The 23,879-nt window shown below is 46.2% G+C and overlaps 1 protein-coding gene across 1 annotated transcript in view; it reads right to left on the reverse strand.

Annotated features, from left to right (window-relative positions):
• CELSR2 (cadherin EGF LAG seven-pass G-type receptor 2) overlaps positions 1-23,879 on the reverse strand; it is a 129,018-nt gene that overhangs the window by 31,152 nt on the left and 73,987 nt on the right. The window contains exons 6-20 of the mRNA XM_054979609.1: positions 13,922-14,079; positions 12,812-12,975; positions 12,104-12,229; positions 10,905-11,071; positions 10,434-10,619; positions 9,586-9,699; positions 7,875-8,049; positions 6,790-6,931; positions 5,937-6,057; positions 4,699-4,882; positions 3,968-4,069; positions 3,590-3,684; positions 2,291-2,500; positions 1,100-1,283; positions 372-515 (exon numbers count right to left, since the gene is read on the reverse strand). Of these exons, the coding sequence (XP_054835584.1) occupies positions 372-515; positions 1,100-1,283; positions 2,291-2,500; positions 3,590-3,684; positions 3,968-4,069; positions 4,699-4,882; positions 5,937-6,057; positions 6,790-6,931; positions 7,875-8,049; positions 9,586-9,699; positions 10,434-10,619; positions 10,905-11,071; positions 12,104-12,229; positions 12,812-12,975; positions 13,922-14,079 (2,272 nt within the window). The remainder of the gene's footprint in view (positions 1-371; positions 516-1,099; positions 1,284-2,290; positions 2,501-3,589; positions 3,685-3,967; positions 4,070-4,698; positions 4,883-5,936; positions 6,058-6,789; positions 6,932-7,874; positions 8,050-9,585; positions 9,700-10,433; positions 10,620-10,904; positions 11,072-12,103; positions 12,230-12,811; positions 12,976-13,921; positions 14,080-23,879) is intronic.

Raw genomic sequence — 23,879 nt, forward strand, 5'->3', positions numbered from 1 at the left:
TCTGTGCCCACACAACAGCTGTGGCTCCTTCCCCAGAACAGAAGGTGCTGAACATATGAAGAAGGGTGGGAGATGGAGATACATTAAAGCTGCAGGCAAAGGTTGGGGGTGGGTGGGACTAAAGCTGTCAGAATAACTATCAAGAGGCCTGTTAAGTTCCAGCATTCTTTTTGAACAGCAATCAGGGAATTGTTATAATTCTGGTTGGCAGCAGCTACCTGTGGCCCACATTGGGAGTCAAAGATCTGGACAAGCTGAACATAGATGGCCTGCTGCTAGTGAAGGTCCAGACTCCAGACCAATGGCTCACTGTTCCCACTCAGGGCTTCCTAGAATTCCATGAGAATTTTCATGCAGAAATTCAAACTCACGTTTGTTTTCAGGAGCCTTGAATACACTCTCAGGGAGGATGACGGTTGTCTCTAGGTCTGCAGGTTTCTCACCACGGAGGGCCTCATAATGAGGCAGTTTTGCACCAGCAAAGTTCATCTTCTCCAGCCTCACTACAGAGATGACTGCCCAAAAGACATCAATATCAGTAAGGGCATCTGACCAACTGAACACTAGCGTACAGTGGTGCAACCTCGCATTTTACCTTTGCAAGCAACATGGGTGTATGTGCATCCCAACACTTCCTCATCTTCCCATGTTTTATTTATTTAATTCCTGTATAGTCAGCCTTTCTCGCTGAGACTCCCAGTAAACAATCACTAATCCACCCTCACCCTCTAAGACCCCTCCATTTAACATTTCAAAGCATTTCATACAGACAAAAAAGTCATACAAAATGTGTGAATAAAGCATGCACACTGTATGCTATTCTTCACAAAACCAGGTGTGGCACACTGATTAAGAACAAAAGGTTAGAAATCCCAAATTCATAGCTCAGTCACAGACAATCTGGCTCACCTCAAGATTCAGCTCCCCGCCCCCTCCATGCAATATGGAAACAAAACTGGCCTACTTCAGAGTATGTGCAGGATTGCTGAGACCATGTTCAAGAGGGGGTTGTATCACCTTGGAAAAGTTGTCTGAAGTGGGTCCCTGTAAGTGCTCAGAATCATTTCTACCACTATCACAGTCATTCGCACGCTCTCACCAATGTTGGGTGTGATGATGGTGAAGGGGCTCAGGTAGGTCTTGCGCATGTTCTGGGCCAGAGTGCTGGCGTAATCCTCAAAGTGCCTGAGCAGCTGTGCGGTGCCCCCCTCGGTCTGCTGGATCAGTTCCCAGTGCTTCTTGTTGCCAGTGTCCAGTAGGATGCTGCCCACTTTGAGCAGGTTCTATAGAACAAAATGGAGAAGACAAGGAGGGGCAGCTGCAAGGGGCCTCTGCTGGCAGGTCTGGCACATGGTTCCTTCAGGCAGCAGGACTGGGGATTCTCTTAGGGATTTAAAACAAATCTGAGCAGCTGCAAGGCTCCATGGAGATGGCATGCCTATCTCAGAGGTTATCGTGCTAGGGCTAGGTTGGTAATTTGGTGCTCACAATATTTGTGGCATCTAAAACAGGGATGTGCACCTGAAAAAAAAACAGACTTCTGCTTGCAACAGCAAGCAGCAGCACCAGAGCAGTCCCAAAAATCTTGCTCTGAAATGCAGTCAAACTGTAGGCAGGCCTATTTTTTTATCTTTTTTGCCCATGCTCAGAGACCCATGGAGGAAAGTGATAATACTAAGTATTCTAGAATCCCAAATACTGTCTTGGTGGACAGGGGTATACCCCCCAAATACCAAAAAGTCGTTTTTTCAGGTAAAATTCCAGCCCGGAATATCTGGGTTCACATCCCTAACTGAAAAGCCAATGACACTCATGAAGGAATCTTCTCCTGGGGCTCTGTCCTTGGATCTGTGTGTTCCTTGTTTTATATGACCGTTTACTGGGCCCTGCCTTTGCCTGCTGAGATCCAGGACACCATCACAAAATTTAACAGGCAAGAGGGTCTTGGCCAAAGCAAAGAGTATCTGACTAAACCCAAATGATGCAGGAGACCCTTTCCTTCTGAAATGCTCCTGTCCTTGCCTCAAACAGAGTTGATTCTGATGTACTCCAGTGGCAGCATCAAGCAAGCTGGTCCTCCTCGAGACAACAGCCCATTTCTCTTCCACTGTGCCCTCTGGTTTGGGTGCCTTCTGCTGCACAGCAGTAGATTAGCCAAGCACTCGCAAAGCACGGCAACAAAAACATTCAGGGCCCCAGTTCCCAACCTGCCTGTCTTCCCCCTTCATTGACTTGCGTTGCTTTGCCACAACCTTCTCAGTAACCATTTCATATGAGCCAAGGGGTTTACCTCAGTGAAGTGCACATCCTGTGTGGCAGCCAAGCCAAAGCCTTCTTGGATACTTTCATGTTTTAGGAGCTGGGCTGAGAGGTGATAAGCCACCTTGATATCACTGCCAAAGAAGTTGCCTGTATGCTGTGTAGCATTGCGAAGCTGCAGGGCTATCCGCTGAGATTGCTCTGTGTCCAAGAGCGACTCGTTCTGCAACAGCCGTTCTGCCTGCTCCGCAAGGATGACAAAGGCACTCAGCACCAGGCTTTTCAAACAGAACAGACTCCCTGGCCCAATGTAGTCCTCAAATTGTTCAATCTCAATTCTGTTTTGTAAAATAGGAATAAATGCAACCTTTCTATGTTGTCACCAGAACCATGCATGTCCCATTCTACTGGAGCTACACCACACAAGTGCAAAACTGAGAGTCTGCCACAGAATTCAGTATCCTGAATATCTCAGTCCTGAGACTTCCCACCCCCAACTGGCATCTTGGTCGCCACCAGGCATTGGATGAGCTGTGAAGCAGCACCTGACTGAAGCTGGGCAGCAAGCAAAACCCAGGAGTGAGTGCCTTGTTCAAGCACTCAAGGGATGATGGCCTCTCATGGCAGACCAGGAACTGAAAGAGAACATGAGCAGTATTTCATGCTCTCTTTAAAAGCGCCTACCAGCAGCCAATGAGGAGGATGGCTGCCCCACCCAGGCCACAAAGGAAACAACTTTTCAAATATATGTTCACAAGACAATGATGATAATTTTTTTATTTTGCAAAATGTATGCATATTCATTGGCTTGCTTTGTATAATTTATTTGGATTACAGAATCTGGATTCCATCCACCTTCTGCTGAGTATATACAACTCTCCTTGCTGTGAGAGTAAAAAAGAGGCAGGCCAGTCCTATAAAATGGTTGTCAAATTCATAACATTTCCATATCAACAAAGGACAAGTCTCATATCCCCCAAGAACTGGATGGCAGCAGTATGAAAGCTGCTGGTTCTGTTACAATAAACTAGAGAAACAGGGTTGAACTCCAGGTTCACTATGAACAACCTCAAGACATTCAATGCCCCATCTGCAGCCATGGGGCTACTGCAAAGATCACCAACTGGGGCAGGAGGTCATATAAATGCATCTTCAGTTCCAGGGAGGACAAAACACTGTACTCTGGCTGCTGCTATGTACTTTCTGCAAGCTAAAAATAACAGATACTCCCCTTTACTCCCCCATCCCAAAGCATACAAAAAAGGAAGCAAATCTATAGACTCTGGGCTTAATTCTGGGGATAGAAGATCACTGGAAGAAGATCACTTACAAAGCCCTTGAGAGTAGCAAAAGTCAGTGATGTGCAGTTGAAGAGACTGGGAGACAGCCAACCTTTATGTTCATCACAGTGCCGTACAGCAGTCCCTGCAAGATAAGAGAAGGGTCTCTTGTGGGAAAGCAATTCCATCTAATATGGGCTCTGGCACATGAAAGCTTATGCCACTACACATTAGTTGTATTTAAGTGGACTAAAAGACTCTATTGTTTTTACTGATTAACACAGCTTTTCCTCTGGAATTTCCAGAAGCACACAACTTCCTCAGTGGCAAAACAAGACAAGAACAGTGCTTGGTTCATGCACAGACCATGTCAAAATCCATCCTGCTTCCCACCAACATGCACAGAAGTCTCAAACGTGTTTCATTACCAACAGATCCCTTGGGGCATGGTGCAGCTGCAGGCAGGCCAAAGCGAGTACGGGGCCACCAAATGTTAGCTTCAATAGCACGGGGGCAGCTGTCATAATTCACTGCAAAGCAGAAGTGAGAATTGTGATGAGTTTGTTGTGCAAACTTATTGTGGCCCTTCAACTGAGGTAGTAGACAAGAAGACAGTCAGGACTTCATGTTCCCACAAATGTCTGGGCGTAGTCTAGCATATGTAGAGAAATACGGATAACAGTGATCCTTGAGTAAATGGCAGAAACAGAACCACCCAATGCTGGGACTGAAGACACCAGAATGAAATATGTCCCCAAAGACCTGTCCTTCCCTTTGTACTGTGACAGCATTTGTTAAGCCAAAATACTACCATGGAAATGAATAGACTTTTTAACTCAGCTGACACTTGTGATATCTAACTAGGTGCTGTCCAGATGAATGAAGAAGAACTCGACTTCTTTAAAGAGAAGGAAGGGTCTGTTGGAATGGATGTACATCTGTTTAGATGGGATGGAGATACAAGTATTTGGAAGGAGGGCAACCTCATCATTAGTATCATCTGTTCATTCCCAAAACAATGGCCAACAAGTTCACTCAACGAACCTCTTCCCTGACACAAGACCTGAGTTATTGTCATTGCTTAACCTCTGTTCAGCTTGATAATGAAATCTCAACGCTGATCTTTGCCCAATGAGCCATTGCTAACAACAGCACTGACCTTCACAGCCGTTGATGGTGACTTCTGCAAAAGGGTTGTCACAGTGGTCACAGCGGCGCCCAATCACACCAGGCTTGCAGGAGCACTGCCCGGTCTCAGAGTCACAAGTGCGAGACAGCGAGCCTGTGGGGTAGCAGTCACAAAGCAAACACATGGCACTGTCTGCTGGTCGGTAGTGGTTCTCCTGAAGAAGAGCAGGAGGCACATTAATCCTGAGGAGAACTGAAAACCTTCTGCACCTCAAAGACTGCAAACCCCTCAGCTAATCCAGTCCATGGTCCCTCTCCCAATACCTACAACAGCAACATACACCCACTAAAATTAGTTATACTCCATGCATCTGTTACCAAAAATGCTACTTCTCACTAAATCCCCCTCAATAAAACATGCACACCTGTAACAAGGAAATAAACTCTTAAGCTACTATTATACTAACTAGGCTTACTAGCATTCATTAACAACCCACTTGATTTTCATAACAATTCTCTGAAGTATATTAAGTTGACAGAGAGAGTGAATTGCTTAAAGCCATCCAGTGAGCTTCACCAAGCAGAATCTGAACCTGGTTGCCCCATGGTTCCTTGGAAGCGTATCAGAGTTCCTCAGTGAGAAGACACTAATGGCAGACACGCTTCCTTTAAAGCTTCCTTTTAAAAAGATGCCACAACTGCCCTTCTCCTACAATAGGCAGCAGCAGAAGAGTGTTGAGTTTGTTCACGATCAAATTCTTTCTAAGCAGAACAACATCTGAAGCCAAACAGGTCTCACCAGTGTCCCATTCAATGTGCATCATGATCCAAAACATTCTCCATAATTTTCTGCAAAGCACTAGAGGCGGTTCTTCGAATCTTATGTCAAAACAAATGTGAAAGAATTCAGAAATGTGGGTCTACAGCTAAGTCCATGGGTCTTACCATCACAGACCAAAGGACACCAGAGGGAAAGGCTATGGTTTCAACACAGGAAATAATTGTCCTACCACACCTCTACAGTTTGCTCATCTATATGTTTTCCCTCCTCAGGGAAGCCTTTTTTCAAAAAGCAAGCAGTCATCTCAATGCTCTAAGACATCCTCTGCCTTCGAAGAGACTCACGTCATGGAGGAGTCTCAAAGATACATGCACCACCTCCAGTGGTGACTTATCTTATCAATCATTCTGCACCCTCTTTAGTGCTCCTCAGACTCTAACCTGGAGCTCCATTTCCCACCCACCACCATCAAACAAATCTCAGCCCACCTTGCAGTGACACTCTCCACTGGTTTTGTTGCAGTCAGGGTCAAAGCCTTTACCAACATCACAATTGCAGGGACCACAAATAGGGTGCCCCCACCATCCTCGAGGGCAGGGTTGAGCAAGCCTGCCAGAAAAAGAGCACAGGGCCTGTTACAATCACACTGCAGGTTAAAAAAGTAGCATAGCAAATGCTCAGGAAGGAATAGGAAAGCTGCCAACAAGAAAGCCACAGATCTAATACTGAAAAGCCTCGTCTGAGAGTATGATTAAAATGCATTGTGTCCTGAGGCACAGATATCAGGCATTGCTGATGCCAGGCATAGACAAAGTGTGATGCCACCTCTCCACACATCATTCCACACAGTCACTCCCATGGTAGGAAAGTGATGGTTATCAGGATTAATGAAAATCCTATGACTATATCAATATTTTAAAGATTTCATACGTACCATGATTTGTTCCTTTAAGAGAGCTGGTTTTCTACATGCAGAGCAGTTTCCTCTCCTGGCATGCATTGCACATATCAATCGCACTCTGTCTGCTCTGTGCACACCATGCTCACAGCCTATGTATATATGCACACTGTTCCCTGCATTCATGCCCCATAAACCCGTAATGAATTTACTGTCCCCTCCCATACTCAAGGGGACTGATAAATTTCCTCGCACAAACATACGTCTTCACACTCCCTTGACTTGATCTTTTGTTCTCATTTGCACATCGACACCGATGGATTTTAGAAATATGAGTCTCTCTTATCCCCATCCTTGCTATGTCCCCTATAACTGCTTACTACAGTTGCACACATGCACATACACACAGGCACCCTTTCACAGGGCAGCACTGGGCAACTCACTTGTTCTCGCAGTATGGCCCAAAGTAGTTGTCAGGACACTCACAAGTGTAGCCATGGGATGAGCTAGGCTTGCGGGCACACACAGCTTGATGCTCACAAGGATTGAGAGAGCAGACATTGGCACAACTGTCTCCATAGTAACCTAATGCAGAACAGGAAAAACCTCAAGTATTATCTCATCTCCACTATGTAATTCTGGCCCCAAACTCCAGCCTAAGAATGAATGATGCCCCTGCAAGCAAAAGACTCCATCCGGGCACAGAAGCAATGTGAGACAAAATGGGATTGGCTGCACACAGTCCTGTGTCTGGAATGCACAGACCCATCAAAAGGCCTGTTGACACAAACCAAAGTTCAACTTCTAATTCCATTGCAACTCAAGGATTGAATCAGAAATTGAAATGAACTGAAAGACAACAACCTCCAGCAAAATCAGAGGGTTCAACTACTCTTTCATCACATAAATGAAAACAGATCATGTAAATAATAGTAGGGTTGTTATCACTGGATAACACAGCTCACAGTTCCTTACAAAAGTCCTATGACTTGTAAATGACCCAAGATAAACCAGCAAAGAAGTATTAAATTGTTTATAACCATTCATTGCTGTTTTGGGATAACAGTGCAGGGTAACAACCCTGAGATTATATTTGAATCTTGATTTTTTTTTTTTAAATTTAGATTTGTTTTATGTTTATCAATTATTTAAAACACTGGGCCACACCACTAGCAACATTTTACAGATTCAAGCAAGGTACAGAAAAAAAATCTAAGAACAGAAATGGGTAAGATAGTCACACAAGGCAATAAAACGGTAATCAAATATGGTATCATATCATATCAGTTGAAACATTACGCCATCATATTAAACAAACAAACATCATGACAGGGTATCAGACCTGTGACCCTTGTCTTAATTGTATCAGTTAGCTAAGATGCAAGGCTACCATACCTGCACAGAGGAGCCCAAATATGGCATAAGTGTCTTGTATCTCTCTCTAACACCCAACAACTGAATCCAGCTTGTACGCCATAAGGCATGGCTATGGAGAATACCAACATGGAATTTCTCCTGCTCCACTGACCTGGGTCACAGCTGCAGGAGTAACTGTCCCAGTCATCATTGCAGTAACTATTGACAGGACATGGGTTAGAGTCGCAGGGGTCTGGGATGCTGCAGCCACGTTCCACATTCACCTTTTCAGCCTGGTTCACATTCAAGGCCACAGCAGTGGCTGATGTCTCACCCATTCGTACACCCTAGGGATAAAGAAGGTAAGGAGAGGTCAGGCTGCAGCTCCAGCACTTAGAAGAGCAGACAATTGCAGATTTCCTAGCCATGGCTCATGTACCACATTTTCAGACTGTTCAGGATCTAAAGTCTCCCTGTAACTAAAGACAGTCCCTTTCCCACTATACAGACATAAGACCCTTGAGAACTGCATCCACTAGATGGGGCTATGTTGCCTCCAATAAATAAGTTTGGCATGAGGAAGGGCAGTGTTTATAGGGGGTGATTTGCATGGGGATAATACCTATCTTTGCTCCAATGTATATCTGGTTTGCAAAACCGCACACGCAAACCACATCCATCAGCTTGACAGGTAGAAACTGATAAGGAGTCAGCATCTTGGAAGCATTTGAGGTTGGTGCTGTTGTGGAATCGTGTAACACCTCTGCTGCCCCCATTTAAACAGGAAACATCTTCCACACCTTCTTCCCTCCTGAACGGGATACTGCCAAATGTCCAGTGCAGACACCGTCTATGCCCGCTTCAGCCACACGTCTACTGCAAAATGGGGCTTTGGGGTTAGCATATGTTATCAGATGGTGGTTGTCAGGGCTGCAGATTTCCAGTACAGGACCAAAAGCAGGGTTGAATGTTTTGCATACACTTCAGTTTCCCAGAGGTCATATGACATGCATAGACGGTGTGCAAGAATCCACATAACTTATCAGAATGAGTACCTAGGCTGCTTAACCCCTCCCCCCCAAAAAATATGTCACTGTCATGATGTGGGTCACTCAATCATAGCTGGTTGCTGCCTGAGACTGCTGCATGGCAAGGGACAGTAGGGCTGTGGGGGTTGGAGCCTACTGCCCTGGTGGAAGGGGTTGAAATGGAGTCAGCCTCTAACAGGTGGGGTGGTGAAACTGTTAAGCCCCGTCACGTCCCAGTCAAGTCCTTCCTAACGCCTCAGATGGAGAGGGGAAGGGGAATACCTACTTCTCCTCTCCCGTGTAGCCCATCCCTTGCACTAAGTAATGAGTTTTGGCACTTTCCCAAAACTAGGCCGCCCCCAGCCCCTTAAATATGGTGGCACATCTGCACAAGGCCTGGGATCACCCTCCCCCTCTTGAAAGGGCTGCTGCCCCCAATACCAGCTGGGGTATAAAGCTGGCAGTGGTTGGGGTTGGGGAGGAGAACCTGCCAAGGCTTCCCAGGCTGTTGGGCTCAGCATGCACCACTCAGCCTAGACTCATTTGAACTCGGGCCTTCCCTCGCTGTGCCAGCCAGAAGCATCTTTGGCAACACTTCCAGGCTGTTGTTGCCACTGTTGCTCCCTCTGCTGCCCCCAGAGATGCTGAGCTGCCCAGGGTCATCTCAGGCATGACTTTTATGGCTGCTCTGTTCCTGCAGGAAACACCAGCTAAATGGGGATGAGTCACCAGACAGTCACTACTCAGTAAAAGGCTCTGGTGGCAAAAATGCACCTCATCCATCCTTGTCTAGCACACCCCCAGCCCAGAAGGGGTCTCATCACTCAGCAGAGCCTGCTCTTTGCCCACTCTTACCTGCATGCAGCCACGGAAGCCTTGCTGCACCTCCTCCTCATCCCCCAGCATGCCGCCCACACTCAGGTTCCGCACCTTCAGTCCATGCAACTCACTGCTGATGTTGGCTACCACCTGGAGGGCAAGCAAACAAGATAGTCATTTGGCAGCTCCTTCCCCAACTTCCTTGATGAACCCACAATATTTCTGTAGCAGGACAGAGTTCAAGACTGTGAGTCATCAGAAGAACTGTGGAGATGGGAAAGAGGAGGTATGCTGGAACTGAGATAACAGCAGGTGAGGGGTGACGGCAAAGAGGCCTACAGGAAAGGGAGCTCCGTGTCAACCTTACTCAGGAAAGAAGTGATAAAGGGGATGAGAATGCTGGGAAATATCTTCATGGCCTGTGGTTCTTCTCAGTACTATTCTGTGGTCATTCATTTTGTTTTAAGTGGAATTCTTTTTGGTTTGTGTCAGACTAGGATTTGGGAGAACCAGTTTGGTGTAGTGGTTAAGAGCACGGGACTCTAATCTGAAGAGCCGGGTTTGATTCCCCACTCCTCCACGAAGCCAGCTGGGTGACCTTGGGCGAGTCACAGTTCTCTGGAGCTCTCTCAGCCCCACCCACCTCACAGGGTGATTGTTGTGGGGTAATAATAACACTTTGTAAACTGGTCTGAGTGGGCATTAAGTTGTCCTGAAGGGCGGTATATAAATCGAATGTTATGTTATTATTATAAATGTCTGTCCATCTGTGAACCTTCTCCTATTTAGAGAATGGTTTAAGAGGCTCTGTATGAGCACCAGAAGACCTATAAGCTAGAAGTCATGGCATGTCCTAACAGGCAGAGTCCTGGTGCCCATCGTACCTGGTGTATGCCGTAGTCAAAGGCCACAATGGCTAAGCACTGGGCCTCTGGGCTGTTCCTGTTGTTGTGCAGCTCCAGCTGCAGGTGGTGCCAGTCACCGTCATTCACTTTCACCTGGTGCAGCCGCAGGGCTGAGACCTGGCTGTTGGCACGGTACACAGTCATCAGCACATTCCCCTCGTTTAGCTGGGAAAGAGAGGCAGGCAAGAACAAAGTGAGCTCAGCCCTGGATGAAGACCTCACCCCCAGGAGCACCATTTGCACCCAGCAACGTGGGCTTGAGGATACAGTGCCAACCACAGAGCCTCTAGCCTGCCACAAGTCTCCTGGTGCCTACTGGGCTGGAGCTGAGCATCTGTGACCCAGACCTCCTCCCGTGTCTGGGCTTTTCACTTGTAGATCAATGATGTCTTCTCCAGACCATTAATATACTGGGTGACAATAAAATTCTGTCCTGACCTTGGCTCTTACCAACATAGTGATGGTTGAATGTTGCCCAGCTGTAGCATGTAGGAGGACACCATTGCCCTGCCTAGTACGGAACATGAGTCCAATGTGCCATGGAAGTGTAATGACTAATGCCAAGTTACTCCAGATCACCATGCTGTTGCCAAAGAAGCGCTGGGGGCTAGCCATTTCTTAATGAAAAAGAAAAAACAATGGATCAGCAGACACCAACCACTGCACAAGAGAGCTGACATATATTCTATCAGAATATGGACCCCCTGCAAGTGTTCAGCCCAGAGATTCCCCAGTCACACTCTGAGAAAGGGTCATAGGACAATGATTACAGGCTGCAGGTGCCTCCAAGGATATATTTCTGTAAGGCAAAAATTCCCAGCAGATGCATGTATGGTGAGATCTAAGACAAACTAAGCATCACTATCATGCTTTCTTAGAGCAGCAGCCACAATCGCTGGCACCTGAGGAGAAGGCTCTTAGGCTGTGAGGATGCATTCACTAGTTATCTTTTGACCCTTATAGTAGTGGGTGTTAGGAATAGCAGGGAATGAAACGGCTAAGGAGAGAAGAGGAAGCTCCAGGTTAAGTGTAGTGATTGAACAATCGCCCCCTGCCCGGCTCTAAAACAAGCCTGGAAGTGATTTTCCTAAAGAAGGACCTCGCAGTTGGTTCTTTCAAATTTCTTTGATCTTTGCCTGCGTGTACTGGGTGACTGAACACTACCTTACATAACAAAATCTAATGGCATTTGAGAATAGTGTATTCCCTGCAGCTGGGTAAATAGGTCCTGTTTATTTGCATTCCCATGCCTTAGCAAGAGGGTGTGAGCTACCTCTCATTCTCACAAGCTCTTACAAATACAATCTTGTGTCCAAAATGTCTGGAGACATCGTCCTCAGCTCTATTTCATTCTCTGTTTCTAGTAACAGGATTACATTTTCTATCCACTAAACATGACAGAAATGTCTCCTGCCTCACACACAGTACTGGGCACCTCACACTTCCCAAGGGCATGGGAACATATTCTCCTCAGGACTGGAACCAGACAGAGAATTTCTGTTGACTTTTACACCTCAATCTAGTCAGCTCAGGATAAGGAACCAGCAAAAAAATCTTTCATCTACCTTCCTCATCTCCTAGGGTGACTAGCACATAGCACAACTGCACAACTACCATCACTTCTGGCTCTTACGGCATCTAGTTTTTACCTTGCTTGCAGTTCTTGCCTCCAAAACCCAAGGGACACTCACAGCTGAACGTGTTCCACTGATTGACACATGTGCCACCATTATGGCAAGTGTTGCTCTCACAGACATTTTTCTTTGCTGAACAGCCTAGTGGGAGAATGCAAGACAGTACGTGAACAGCTAATGGCAGAGGTGGCTTCCCGACTGAAGTGCCAAGGCAAGGATAGGTTAATGTTATTGATAAGTACCAAGTGATTAAGTCCTACAAATATAGGGGCAGGTCTCACTACACTATCAAAATACCAGGGGACACAAGGTCCTATGAAACCCAAAGCAAAACAGAAATTTTTAGAACTTTTTAGAAATATTATTGTGAAATCGAAATATTAAAGTGCAAGCGCAAAGCTACGAAAATCCAAATCTATAGTATAAATATCTTATATGCAAAATTCTCCAAGTGATTAAGTGCCAATGAAGGGCCAGGGCAGAGACAGTTCGATGCTACTGATAAGACTACTGAGAAACAGACTGAAAGCTATTCCCAAGAAACTCCTGTTCCCCAAAGAGTGTATATTCCATACTCAGTGTTTCCCCCTACAAGGTGGTCAGTGTCAGATTTTTCCTGCCAGTTTGCAAAGTGATCACTCCTCCCCCTCCCAAAAAAACCTGAGTAAGATTCCAATTTTCCTGTGCCCAGCCTTCTTCCCCAACTCTTAAAACATCCCATACCAGGCACAGTCCCATTGTTGGCAATGAAGTCAGCCATGTCCACCTCTTGATTATCAATCAGGAAGTCCCGCATACAGCCTATAAAGTGCCGGTTCTGTACAGGGAAACTCTCGGGCAGGTCAGGAACACCACCTAATAACAGTGGACCAGTCAGATCCAAGGACCTGGGAAGCCAAAAAGGGAATTACTTAGAAGATAATGATCAGGGGAAGGTTGATCAAGGGTCATTGTTTGAAGGGAGTTAAATTGTGGATGAACTGTTCTCTGAAAGACATCAGCAAAGCTATGAATACCTGCCAGTGTCTATCAATCTTAAGCACATTTATTCCTTTCTAAACATATTGGCTTCAACTGACTTAGAAGGGTGTAACTCTGCTTAAGATTGCATTGTAAGAAACCACATAAGGAGTACAGGGTTGAGATTTATAGGGCCCAAGTATGGTAAGCAGGGAACAGAGACATTTTACTGGGGTCTTGGCTGTAAGCCCACTGCAATTATACAGTCTATTTATGTAATTTCTGAAATAAAATAACATCTTTCATAGCTCATGACATTATATGTACAGGATGGAATTACATATGCGGTGGCCCATTTTACTACTTTGTACTAGTCCCCATGAAATGATTTTTGGGCTCTGAAGATTTAGCTATCTATTTGTGTATATCTAAAGCAGAGGGTGATAGGGAAGACTGCAGGGCATAGTAACTCAACAATGAAAAACTGTTATCCAGAATATTAATTGATCCAAGAGATCTGAGTTCAAATGAAACCTCAGCCATGGACTTAGTGGGGGAATCTTGGGCAAGCAACTATCTCCCCATCGGCATAACTGAGAACATATAAAGACCCACTTCCTGCCCTCCTTGCTGGGTCTCTCGTAAGTATGATGGGGCTAGGGAGATAGCTCCACTTCCTATTGCTGGCCCCCTGTAAGGTGAAGGTGAGCCTGGAAAACCTGCACAACAGAAAAGCACTTATTTTACAACTTATCACCCTGGCAGGCATTTTACTGGCAAATAGTAATCACTGTAGAGCCAGTCAGCTTTTAATTACACCCATTAATTGTTCATTTGATAAAAATATACTTGTCATGTACATAAACATCTTACTTCTTAGTGCCCGACTGAGTCCCTTGTGCTGAGCAAGAATAGTTTCCCAGGATGGACCCAAACTTCAAGGCCACTGAAGTGTCACAGTCATCTACTGTCACCACAGCCACTTTCTGGTCAGAAGGCCCCTGAGGAATTCCAGATTTGCCCATGATAGGCTGTGGAGAAAAAGCAGACTCCTGAGGCAGACGATCCAAGGCAGGCGATTCCACGGTCAAGGCTATGCAATCATCAGCAGAGAACAGCAGGATGCTGTCTAAGCTAACACAGCAGGCAAAAGCTCTCTCCCAGTTCCTGTGAGCCAGGATGGCTTGAAGAAGAGATCTGCTTTTAGCCTGAGTTCTTGGACAGCCTCAGACGGGAAACAGAAGTTGGATGCTGATGGCAGTGCATGGCCTTGCCTCCGAGGAAGGAACACACTGCACACCAGCTGGGTGTTCTGGAAGAGAATTTTGGCAGCTGTTCCGGGACTTCAAGGAGCTGAGCACCAGGGCCAGAGTACTTCCAAAGTACTCCATACATTTGGCATGCTGAACACTCAATAAGCAGGGTGGTAAAAAGGCTGGACCTCCCCCCCCCCCCCCCGCCACTTATTGTTTCAACACAAGTTTATGTGTGAAGCAGTGATTCGAATATGCATGAGCAATTGTAAAGATAGAGCCAGAGGCTAGAGTAGATTAATGAGTCTACAATAAAAGAGCATGAGCATGGCATGTCTTCTGTTGGAGGTTGCTAAATGATTTGATGTCTAGAAACATCTATCATAGTGTTTAATATTGATCCATCAGCAGGTACTACCCACCTGTCTGAAGTCTACCTCAGTATGGTAAGAATTTTATGTTTTTTTAAAAACTGAATCCTGAAAATCTCATAATGCTGATTTCTACACCAACAACCTGGCAGGTGCCCAGAATGCATTGAGAGCCTGCCTGTAACAAAAGCATCCTGCAAGTACAACAGGAGGCAAAGGCAAGAGCTTCCTAAAGGCTATAGACTTGAGACATATTTTGTATCTTAGGCAGTGTCTGAGGGCAGCAAGTTTTCATTCAACCATTTCCCCCTTTGGTGCACTCTCTGTGAAGCATTATTTATGAGATGTACATATTGTACCCTTGGCCAACCAGGTCAGCTTTTGTTTCCTTCTTTGATTTTCCTGATATTGCCACATCTGTCCATTTCATAAGACATAAAATGTCCCCAGATCAGGTATTTTCCAACTGGCTTGTATGGGACAGTGACATTTCTATAATATCAGAAAAAAATATTTTAAATAACTGCACTTTATGAGGTTAACAAACAAAACAGATGATATTAGTATAATTCTGAGGACAGCTTTTTTGGAATAAGATAATGACACTGCTGAGTAAACTTGTGGTTTAATTATCATTTAAAAGCAATTACCAGGACAGTAAGATAAAACAGGCCATCCTTTACCGTTGTGTTTTTAAATATCTTGATATTTGGTTACATCAAATGTGTGCTTGTTTTTTTAAGATTTTAGAAAATATTAAACTTTGCTCCTGAATTCTCCCACTTCACCCTCTCTCTCTCTCTCTCTCTCTCTCTCTCTCTCTCTCTCTCTCACACACACACACACACACACACACACACAGACGAGTGAGTGCCAGAGAGAGAGAGAGAGAGAGAGAGAGAGAGAGAGAGAGAGAGAGTGCACTATGTCCAATGTAGTTAGAGAAACAAGTGATTCTGAAGTCACTAGGAATCCTGAGGAAAACCTGCACTGTATTGTGCCACTTTGGACTGTAAATGACACAGCCTATGCTTCTGTTCAGAACTGTCTCTCCCTGCATTGTATTTGCCCACTGGGCTGGTGCTCAGTCTCAGGACCCCATGCCTGGCAGGAGAAGAACACAGGTCATTGGTGACCGCTTTTGTGTGCAAGACTGGACTATAGAATTTGGAGAGAGATTCAAAGGCCATAGCTAGAAAACAGAACAGCTCTAGACAAAAGGAGAGAAATGCAGCTGGGGGAGGTGAAGAGGAGAGGAGGGGAGGGTGTGGTCATGGCAACAGGTCACAGCACAGCACCAAGGACTGGCAGGCAGCCCGAATCTTCCCTCAGCCTTTGAGCCACTCCTTCCCTCAGAACACTAAAAAACAAAATGGGGGAGGATAGCTTAGCACAATGCTCAGTACATATCCCTCCCACACCCCTCTAGCACTGGGATCATCCAGGGAAACTCCCTACAGCTGGAATTTTTTTCATCAAGCATTGGAACTTATCCCCGAGTACAAAATATATAGGATTATTAATGAATGCCGTAATATTTTTCTCCAGACCTGTTGGCAACCCTAGAATGGGCTGGGGTCCCACTTTTGTATAAAACCTGTGCTTCATGCACTTCCAAACACCACATTAATCACAAAAAATGTACTCAAAACAGGTTCCTGAGTAGAAATGTATGAAGCAACTAAGGATCAAAAACATGTGACTTTGGAGATGCCTGGATGTGTAATATAGCCATGAAAAGCAACCATGCTGTGACTCTGGAGAAGCAGGGCTTCTCCCCTACTCCTCAGTGCTATTTCCCCAATCAAAGCAAGCTCCCCCTGACTCCCTCTCCTATTGTTTTTAGCCTTTTTTTAAAGAAAGAGAGAGGCACAATACAAGAACCACCCTTTTTTCCTACCATGCATCTTGAGTGATAAGCGGGGGATAGATCAGAGAAATATTTTGCAAAGGAGAGGAAGGCTTATAAAACCCCCTCCCCACTGATGTAGCCCTGATTCATACTGGAGGAGGCTGCAGCTGTTTTCTGAGGCTAAGGCCCCTTTCACACTTACAGTTTAAAGCACCATTTTTGAGCAGTCTGGACGCTTGCAGAGGCTTTAGCTTGGCACCGCTCCTTTCACACTGTTCCCAGAAGTTTCAATTTGGCCTCTTGTGATTCCTTTCAGACCTGCCTCGAAGCCTCTGTTCAGTTTTGGGCTTCGGGGCATTGCAGTGCACGTCACTGTTTTTTTTTTTTTAACTTAGAGCATGCGTAGTAACGTTTCTAGGTTACTACATCTTCTGACCCACAAGGCCCCCCTATGCCCACCCTTCAACCACCCACCCCCAGCCCACTCGTCCCAGGGGTAAGGCAGGACTTCAATTTGCATGGCACCTTTTTTTAAACTTTGAGCATGTGTAGTAAGGTTTCTATGTTACTACATCTTCTGACCGACAAGGCTCCCCATGCCCCCCTTCAACCACCCACCCCCACCCCACTCTTCTGAGGAGTAAGGCAAGACTTCCCTCCTCAGGGGCAAGGCACAGTGGGGGGGGGCGGATCAGACTCTGCAGATGGGATGCAGAGCAGGAGAGCGGGCACCCCAGCCGAGCCATGGCTTGGCGCACCTCAGCTGAGCGCACAGCAGGCCGGGGCTTGGAGGGGGCAGCAATCTTGCATGGAGCCAGGCTGCAGGACAGGACAGCAGGTGCCCCAGCTGAGCTGCAGCTCGGCGCATCTCATCTGAGCCGGGGGTGGGTACAAGTCTGCTCCCCCCCACCATGCCTTACCCCTGGGAAGGGAAGTCCTGTCTTACCCCTGGGAAGAGTGGGGTGGGGGGGTGGTTGAAGGGGGGACACGGGGGAGGCCTTGTTGGTCAGAAGATGTAGAAACGTTACTACACATGCTCAAATTTTTTTTAAAAAAGGTGCCGTGCAAATTGAAGTCCTGCCTTACCACTGAGAAAAGTGGGGTGGGGTGGGGTGGATGGTTGACAGGAGGTCTGTAGAGGAGAGCAGCCACCCCAGCTAAGCTTCTGTGAGCCCACTCTGCTTGCATGGGAGGGCTGCAGAGCAACCCAAAAAATGGCGGAAAAGGGGTTCAGAAAGCAAACTTTGACGGGTGTGGTTAATTCCACACAAACCAATCAGCTCCCACGGAAAAGGAGGGGGTGAAGCGCTGCAAAGTGTTCACACTGGCATTAATTGTGTCAGCCCTGACTGGGCAGCTGATTAAAAATTAACATCACCGTATCTCCGCAGTGGGGGGAAAGATTGGCACTGCATCCCATAACTAGCTTGCAAGTGTGAAACCCCTGCAAACATGGGATGCGGAACAAGTACAGACACACTTTAATATCTGAGCGTGAAAAGTACCTAAATCACACATCAGGGGAGCTGACCATGGTACCCCAACACCCTCCATAGGTTGTCATTAGGTATGTCTAAAAAAGAAGGGTAGAAATGGCCAGAAACCATGCATGAGAACAGAGAAGAACACTTCCTCTTTCCTTTCCTTTAAAGCCCCCATAGCTTTTCCCCTTTTCCTGCTTTCCTCTCTCCTTCCCACTGACCAGCCAACCAACCTTTATCTCTCCACCTGTATTCAGTTTTCCCTCCTTCTCTCCCCCTGGCAGCCTCTACCTGGGAAAACTATTGCCCAATTGTGCTGCGCTGCGGGTGCCAGTCACCAAGTGTGGTGCTGGCCACCAAACCAGGCCCTGTTGTGTGGTAGGAAACCCATAAGAACTTGCAGGAGGCACTTAATATTCCTCTATATCCCCTCCTCACACACTGCTTCCTCTTTCCCTCCTCCTGACAGTTCCCATATCTTCACCTCTTCCTGTTTTCCTCCTGCCCACCAACCAACCTACCTTATATCTGGCTCCCATCTTCAGCTATATTATTTATTTAATTACTTAATTTATACCCACTTTTTTCCACAATGGGGACCCAAAGCAGTTTATGTCATTCTCCTCCATTTTATCTTCTCAACAACTCTGTGGTAGGTTAGACTGAGAGCATCTGACTGGCCCATGGTTATTCAGTGACTAGTCCAAAGTCACCCAGTGAGCTTCCACAGCAGAGTGGGTATTGCCTGGCTGTTGGGCAAAATCAACATCTCCCCGCACACATGCTTTCTCTGTGGTAGCCCCCACCTAATGGAATGGCCTGCCTGAGGAGGTCAGGGAAGCTCCCACTCTCCTGGCTTTCCGCAAATTATGCAAAATCAAATTATTCTGGAGGGCTTTCTACCCAGATTATAGGGCTGTGTCATAAGAAATAGCTCAGAGGGGTGCTTTGGTAGAGACAGGAACTATATGCTATACAATTGGATACTGAATGCTGAGGCAGATATGTTTCACTAGGGAGTTGCCACGTTGCTTAACATGACATGTAAATTAGTTATGAATTGTTTCAGAAAGATTCCATCTCTATGTTTAACTTTATGCTTGTTTTCAAGTTTTCTGCTACCATACCTATGGTTTCTCTTTCATTTAGGGTTGCCAGCCTCAAGGTGGTGGCTAGAGATATCCCAGAATTACAACTGATCTCCAGGCTGCAGTCCACAGAGATGGGTTCCCCTGGAGGAAATGGATGCTTTGGAAGGTGGACTCTATGGGAATGTACTCCCTGAGGCCCCTCCCCTCCCAAACCCCACCCCAGGCTCCACCCCAAAATCTCTCAGAATTCCCTAACCTGGAGCTGGCTACCCTACTTTCACTGAATGTCCTAACTGCTGTTCATTATTGTACTTTGTTCAGTGAATGTCCTAGATGTTGATTATATTGTATTTTCACTTGCACTGCGTAATCTGCCTTGGATCTCAGTGAGAAAGGCAGATTATAAATAAATAAAAATAATAAAATTTCAGCCTGGGTCTCCCAGATCTTAATCTGAAACTCTAAGCACTACACTACATTGCCTTTCATGGATAGCTGCTGTTGAACAGTAGCAGGCAGCCAGACCTGGGTAAGTTATGCAAGTCACATGGTAATAAGTCATCTGGTTGTTCCTGCTAGGCCTGGCCCTGATGAGCCCTTCTTCAAAGGCCAAAACAGCCCTGGGAAGGGCCCTGCCCCTTCCTCCTGCCTTTTACTGACATAAACTAAGTCTTAAAAAGTGCCAGTTCTGTTGCAGTTGCCTAGCAATGGCCACTGAGGGCATTCATTTTTTAAAGCTACAAACATTTTTTTAGATTTCAGATTTTTCTGCAAATATGGGGCTTTTCTCAGGATTGTAGAAAGACCTGTCATGTCTATACATGCTCCCAACTTTGGGATTTAAGTGTCCACAGATGGAGCCATAATGACAACTAGATATATTAGTGATGGTAAGGGAAATGAGAAACTACATACAAATGATGATCATATAGATAGGAACCAAACCGATCAAAGGAAGTCCTGCTTCAGACACTTTAGATTACTGGTTAGGAGAGCACTACAAAAAGCATATGAGCATATGAACCTGCCTTATACTAAATCAGGCTACTGGACTATTTGGACCATTATTGTCTCCTATGGCTAGGAAGTACAAGTTAGAGTTTCAGGCAAAGAAAGGTCTTTACAGTCTATTTTTATCTAGCTCTTCCTCCAAAAATCTCACGACAGTGTACCTGGTGCACCTTCTATTTTATCCTCACAACAACCCTGTGAGGTAGGTACGGTGAAAAAGAGAGAGAGAGAGAATATCTTTGGCCCTAATTGGAAATTTGAACTCAAGTGCCTTGGGTGACACTCTATCACTCTGCTCACTGCACCATACTGGCTTCTTTTCCAAAACACCTCTACCAGAGGTAAGGATCACACCGCACACCAAGACCTTTTCTTCTAATGGACATTAAAATACTATGTTATGTTTTGAAATAAGTAAGTAAAGAGTGCTGTCAAGTCACAACCAACTCATGGCAGTTTCAAGGCAAGAGATGAGCTGAGGTGTTTTGCCACTGCCTCCCTCTGCACAGCAGCCCCGGATTTCCCTAGTCGTTTCCCACACAAGTACTGACCCTGCTTAGGTTTCAAGCGCTGGCGAGATCAGACTAGTCTGGGCTATTAGGACTGCTACATGTTTTTAAATAGTGAATGATAATAGACTGAATGAGTCTTAGAAACTGACTTCCCCCTTTTTTGCTACTTAGTGATGTGTCCTCAGCCCACAGCTAGAGAAGGCAGAGACAGACACACCTTTTTTCCTCCTACACCAAGCAGCATTGAGAAATATGTGATAGGGAAATCTTGCTTTCACTTTCCATCACTACTACCAAAAGCTGTATGAGTTTTCAGAAAACTCAACACCTGAAGAGGTATAGCAAGGATTCTGAGTTGTAATGTTGGTCCTACTGGTGTAAACCAGGGCTTCAGACAAGCTTCTATGACATGGAGTCAACCCAGGGGAGTGAATCAATAAGCACTGTACAGGGAAAAAACTTGGGTTCAGATTTCATCATCCTTGGTCCTGCAGGACAAGAAGGTGATCATGACAGCAGTGGCAGTTGTAGAACCAAAGAAATTGGCTCCACTTTTAGCTCTGCCAGCCAACTCAGCTAATGACTGCAACTCCCTCCAAAGCCCAGACAGACGGCATACTATATGTAGACCTGCACACCCAGGCAGAATACTTCTCACTCACACACTGTGCAAAGACACCCCCCAGCCCCAAACCAACACCTGTTACGTAACTACAGTTGCACCATATGGTTGCTGATCATCATCATATCTATATTATCAGATTTGCACTCAAGTCTTATAACTATCCCGAGGGACAATGAGTTCTTCAAGGTCATTGTTGAGCTGGGAAATACAAAGATGAGCAGGGATCTGAAACAGGAGCTCCTATATCACATCCAATACTGCAGCCGTTACAGGGAACAGCCTTTCTCACAACTCTGCAGCAGCCACTGGTACTACTGACTGCCTCCCACACCTTCACCAAGTCAAGGTCTCTTTCTTGCTCCAATAATGCAGCCTCAGTCTGAATACCCTCTATCCGCCCAGTGAATTTCATGGGTCTCCTCCCCCTTGGGGAGAAAACAGAAAGACTCCACTGCTCTATCTCAGCCTTTTCTAAAGAATTCTTTCACTGGCTACAGATCTGCCTGTGGCTCCACCCCATTGGCCTTCCATAAACATGCACTCATTTCAACTGGCTACACAGAATTAGACAGGCCAGTATACCCCAGTGGTAATCTTGTTGTATAGTCCACTAAAGCGAGTTGAGGAACTCCCAAAGTGCGTGTTCATAGGGAGCAAAGAAGGACTGGGATGGCTCAGGCAAATGGAGTTCTCCCTCCCTCTTTCGTTCGGGTGGTAGAAGCAACACACTAGTGGAAGAACAGCTCAGCGATGCGGGGTGGGGGGAGCACACTTCATATGTAGCCCAGCTTCTGTAGCAGGATTAGGAGAGAATCTGCAGGCTTTCACATGCTCAGGCAGGGGTTTATACTGCCTTTAATGCACTTTACTTATTTCCTTGGAACAAACAGTAAAGCCGTTTTATGCCCATTTGACAGACAGGGAACTGAGATCCTTTCTAGAATGGAAACCACATGGCATTACCCACCCTTTCAGGCACTTGAAAGATGCTTCGGTCAGTGGTTTTAACTCTGGCACAATTCAATCATCACAAACCAGAAGCCCCCAACCAAACTATTTTTATAAAAGTCAATGAACCCCAGATACCTTCAGGGTGCAGGAGGAGGCCAGGTGTATGCCCTCAGTGTCATATAAGAAGCTAACTGTTGTGAATTGACTCAGTATCCCCACAATCCCAGATTTTAATTGCCAGGGCAGTTTCTATTCTAAGCAGTTTCCACAGAAAAAAGAAAGCGCCGTGCACATTTTTCCACAATGATCCTGAGTTATGTTTTATGTGGGTGTCATGGAGCAACATCAGATTGTTGTGGAACAGCAACACCACACCCTTCCTCTGCCCCAGTGTTTCAGCATGCTCCTGGCCTCCAGGTCATGAGGCAACAACACTCAACACAGCTAACTTTCCTTTGACAAGCTGCTGCTGATAAGCTAACACCACTGGCAAGCAATGCGGGTAGCCTGGATCTCCATTTACCTCTTAGTTGAACAGCATTTTTGTGGGACTCCTGCCCCTAGAAAACAGACCAAGAGCTGTAGGGCAAAAACTGCCTCTATGACTCTGGCTGCAAGTGTTGCAAAGCTTCCATCCTCCCCTGCGCTACAGGAGCAGGTAACTGTCTGCTGGCACAGAGGCCATGTGTTTGGATGAAGCTGCCGCAGGCAGTCCAGCTCATTGGTGGTGACGCCTATGCTCACAAATATTCCCAGGAGTGGGAAGGGCAACACCCTATCCCAGCAAGGGGTTGGCAAGCGGGAGCAGGCCACTGGACTCCAACTGTACTCCAGGAAGAGGCTCCAAGCTTGGAGGATCCAGCGTAGCCACTCCTGGCTTTACTCACCACAATCACTTTGTTCTGCCTTGCCACTGCTTATTAACCCAGTTAGATTGACAGGGGAAAGGAGCAGGCATTGGCAAAGGGAAATTTGAAAAACCATACTCAAAGAACTGAATGGTGAATCGTACAGTATAGTGCACTATCATCTAGCACTCTGTTGGTAGTCATCAGATTCTCTCCCGTATACCATGAGTTCTTGCCCAGCTTCAGATGGTTACTATTACTTCATTCTTCAAAGCAAGATACTGATGCAGTGCACCATGCCTGAAACATGTGACAAGAACCTCCAGTGACCAGCTAGTGTTCTGACTGACCCTGGCATTCTCAGGGGTGTGCTGAAAGGCTGAGGACTGTCTGAGCATGGCGAGACCCCTGAAGGCAGAGATGCATTTAAGGGAGATCATTCCGTCAGCAAGGTATGTTCAAGGATGCCAGCAACTCTGTCTATGAGACCACCGTACATTCATAATGGCTATGGTGCAAGCTCTCTGGAGCGCTTCCTTCCTACACTGAATGGGCCTCCCTGTGGTCAACACTAATTATTCACATAACTGTTTCTGGATCTAGAGCATTACATTCAGGCAGGAGATCCTGTGCTAAGCCCCTTCTGTCTCACTGTTGCCCTGATTCAGCATGCTGCCTTTTTGAGAAACAATGGGAAACCTACTGAGCCTACAAAATGAACCACAGTTCCCCGGGAGAACGGGAGTTATGCAAGCACACAAGGACAGAGCAAGCAGACACTGCAGGGAAGGGCTCCTCTGAGCTCTCCGGCTGTGGAGCCTTAGATCCTTGAAATC

The sequence above is a fragment of the Eublepharis macularius genome, chromosome 5, assembly GCF_028583425.1.
Source record: "Eublepharis macularius isolate TG4126 chromosome 5, MPM_Emac_v1.0, whole genome shotgun sequence".
Lineage (NCBI taxonomy): Eukaryota > Metazoa > Chordata > Lepidosauria > Squamata > Eublepharidae > Eublepharis > Eublepharis macularius.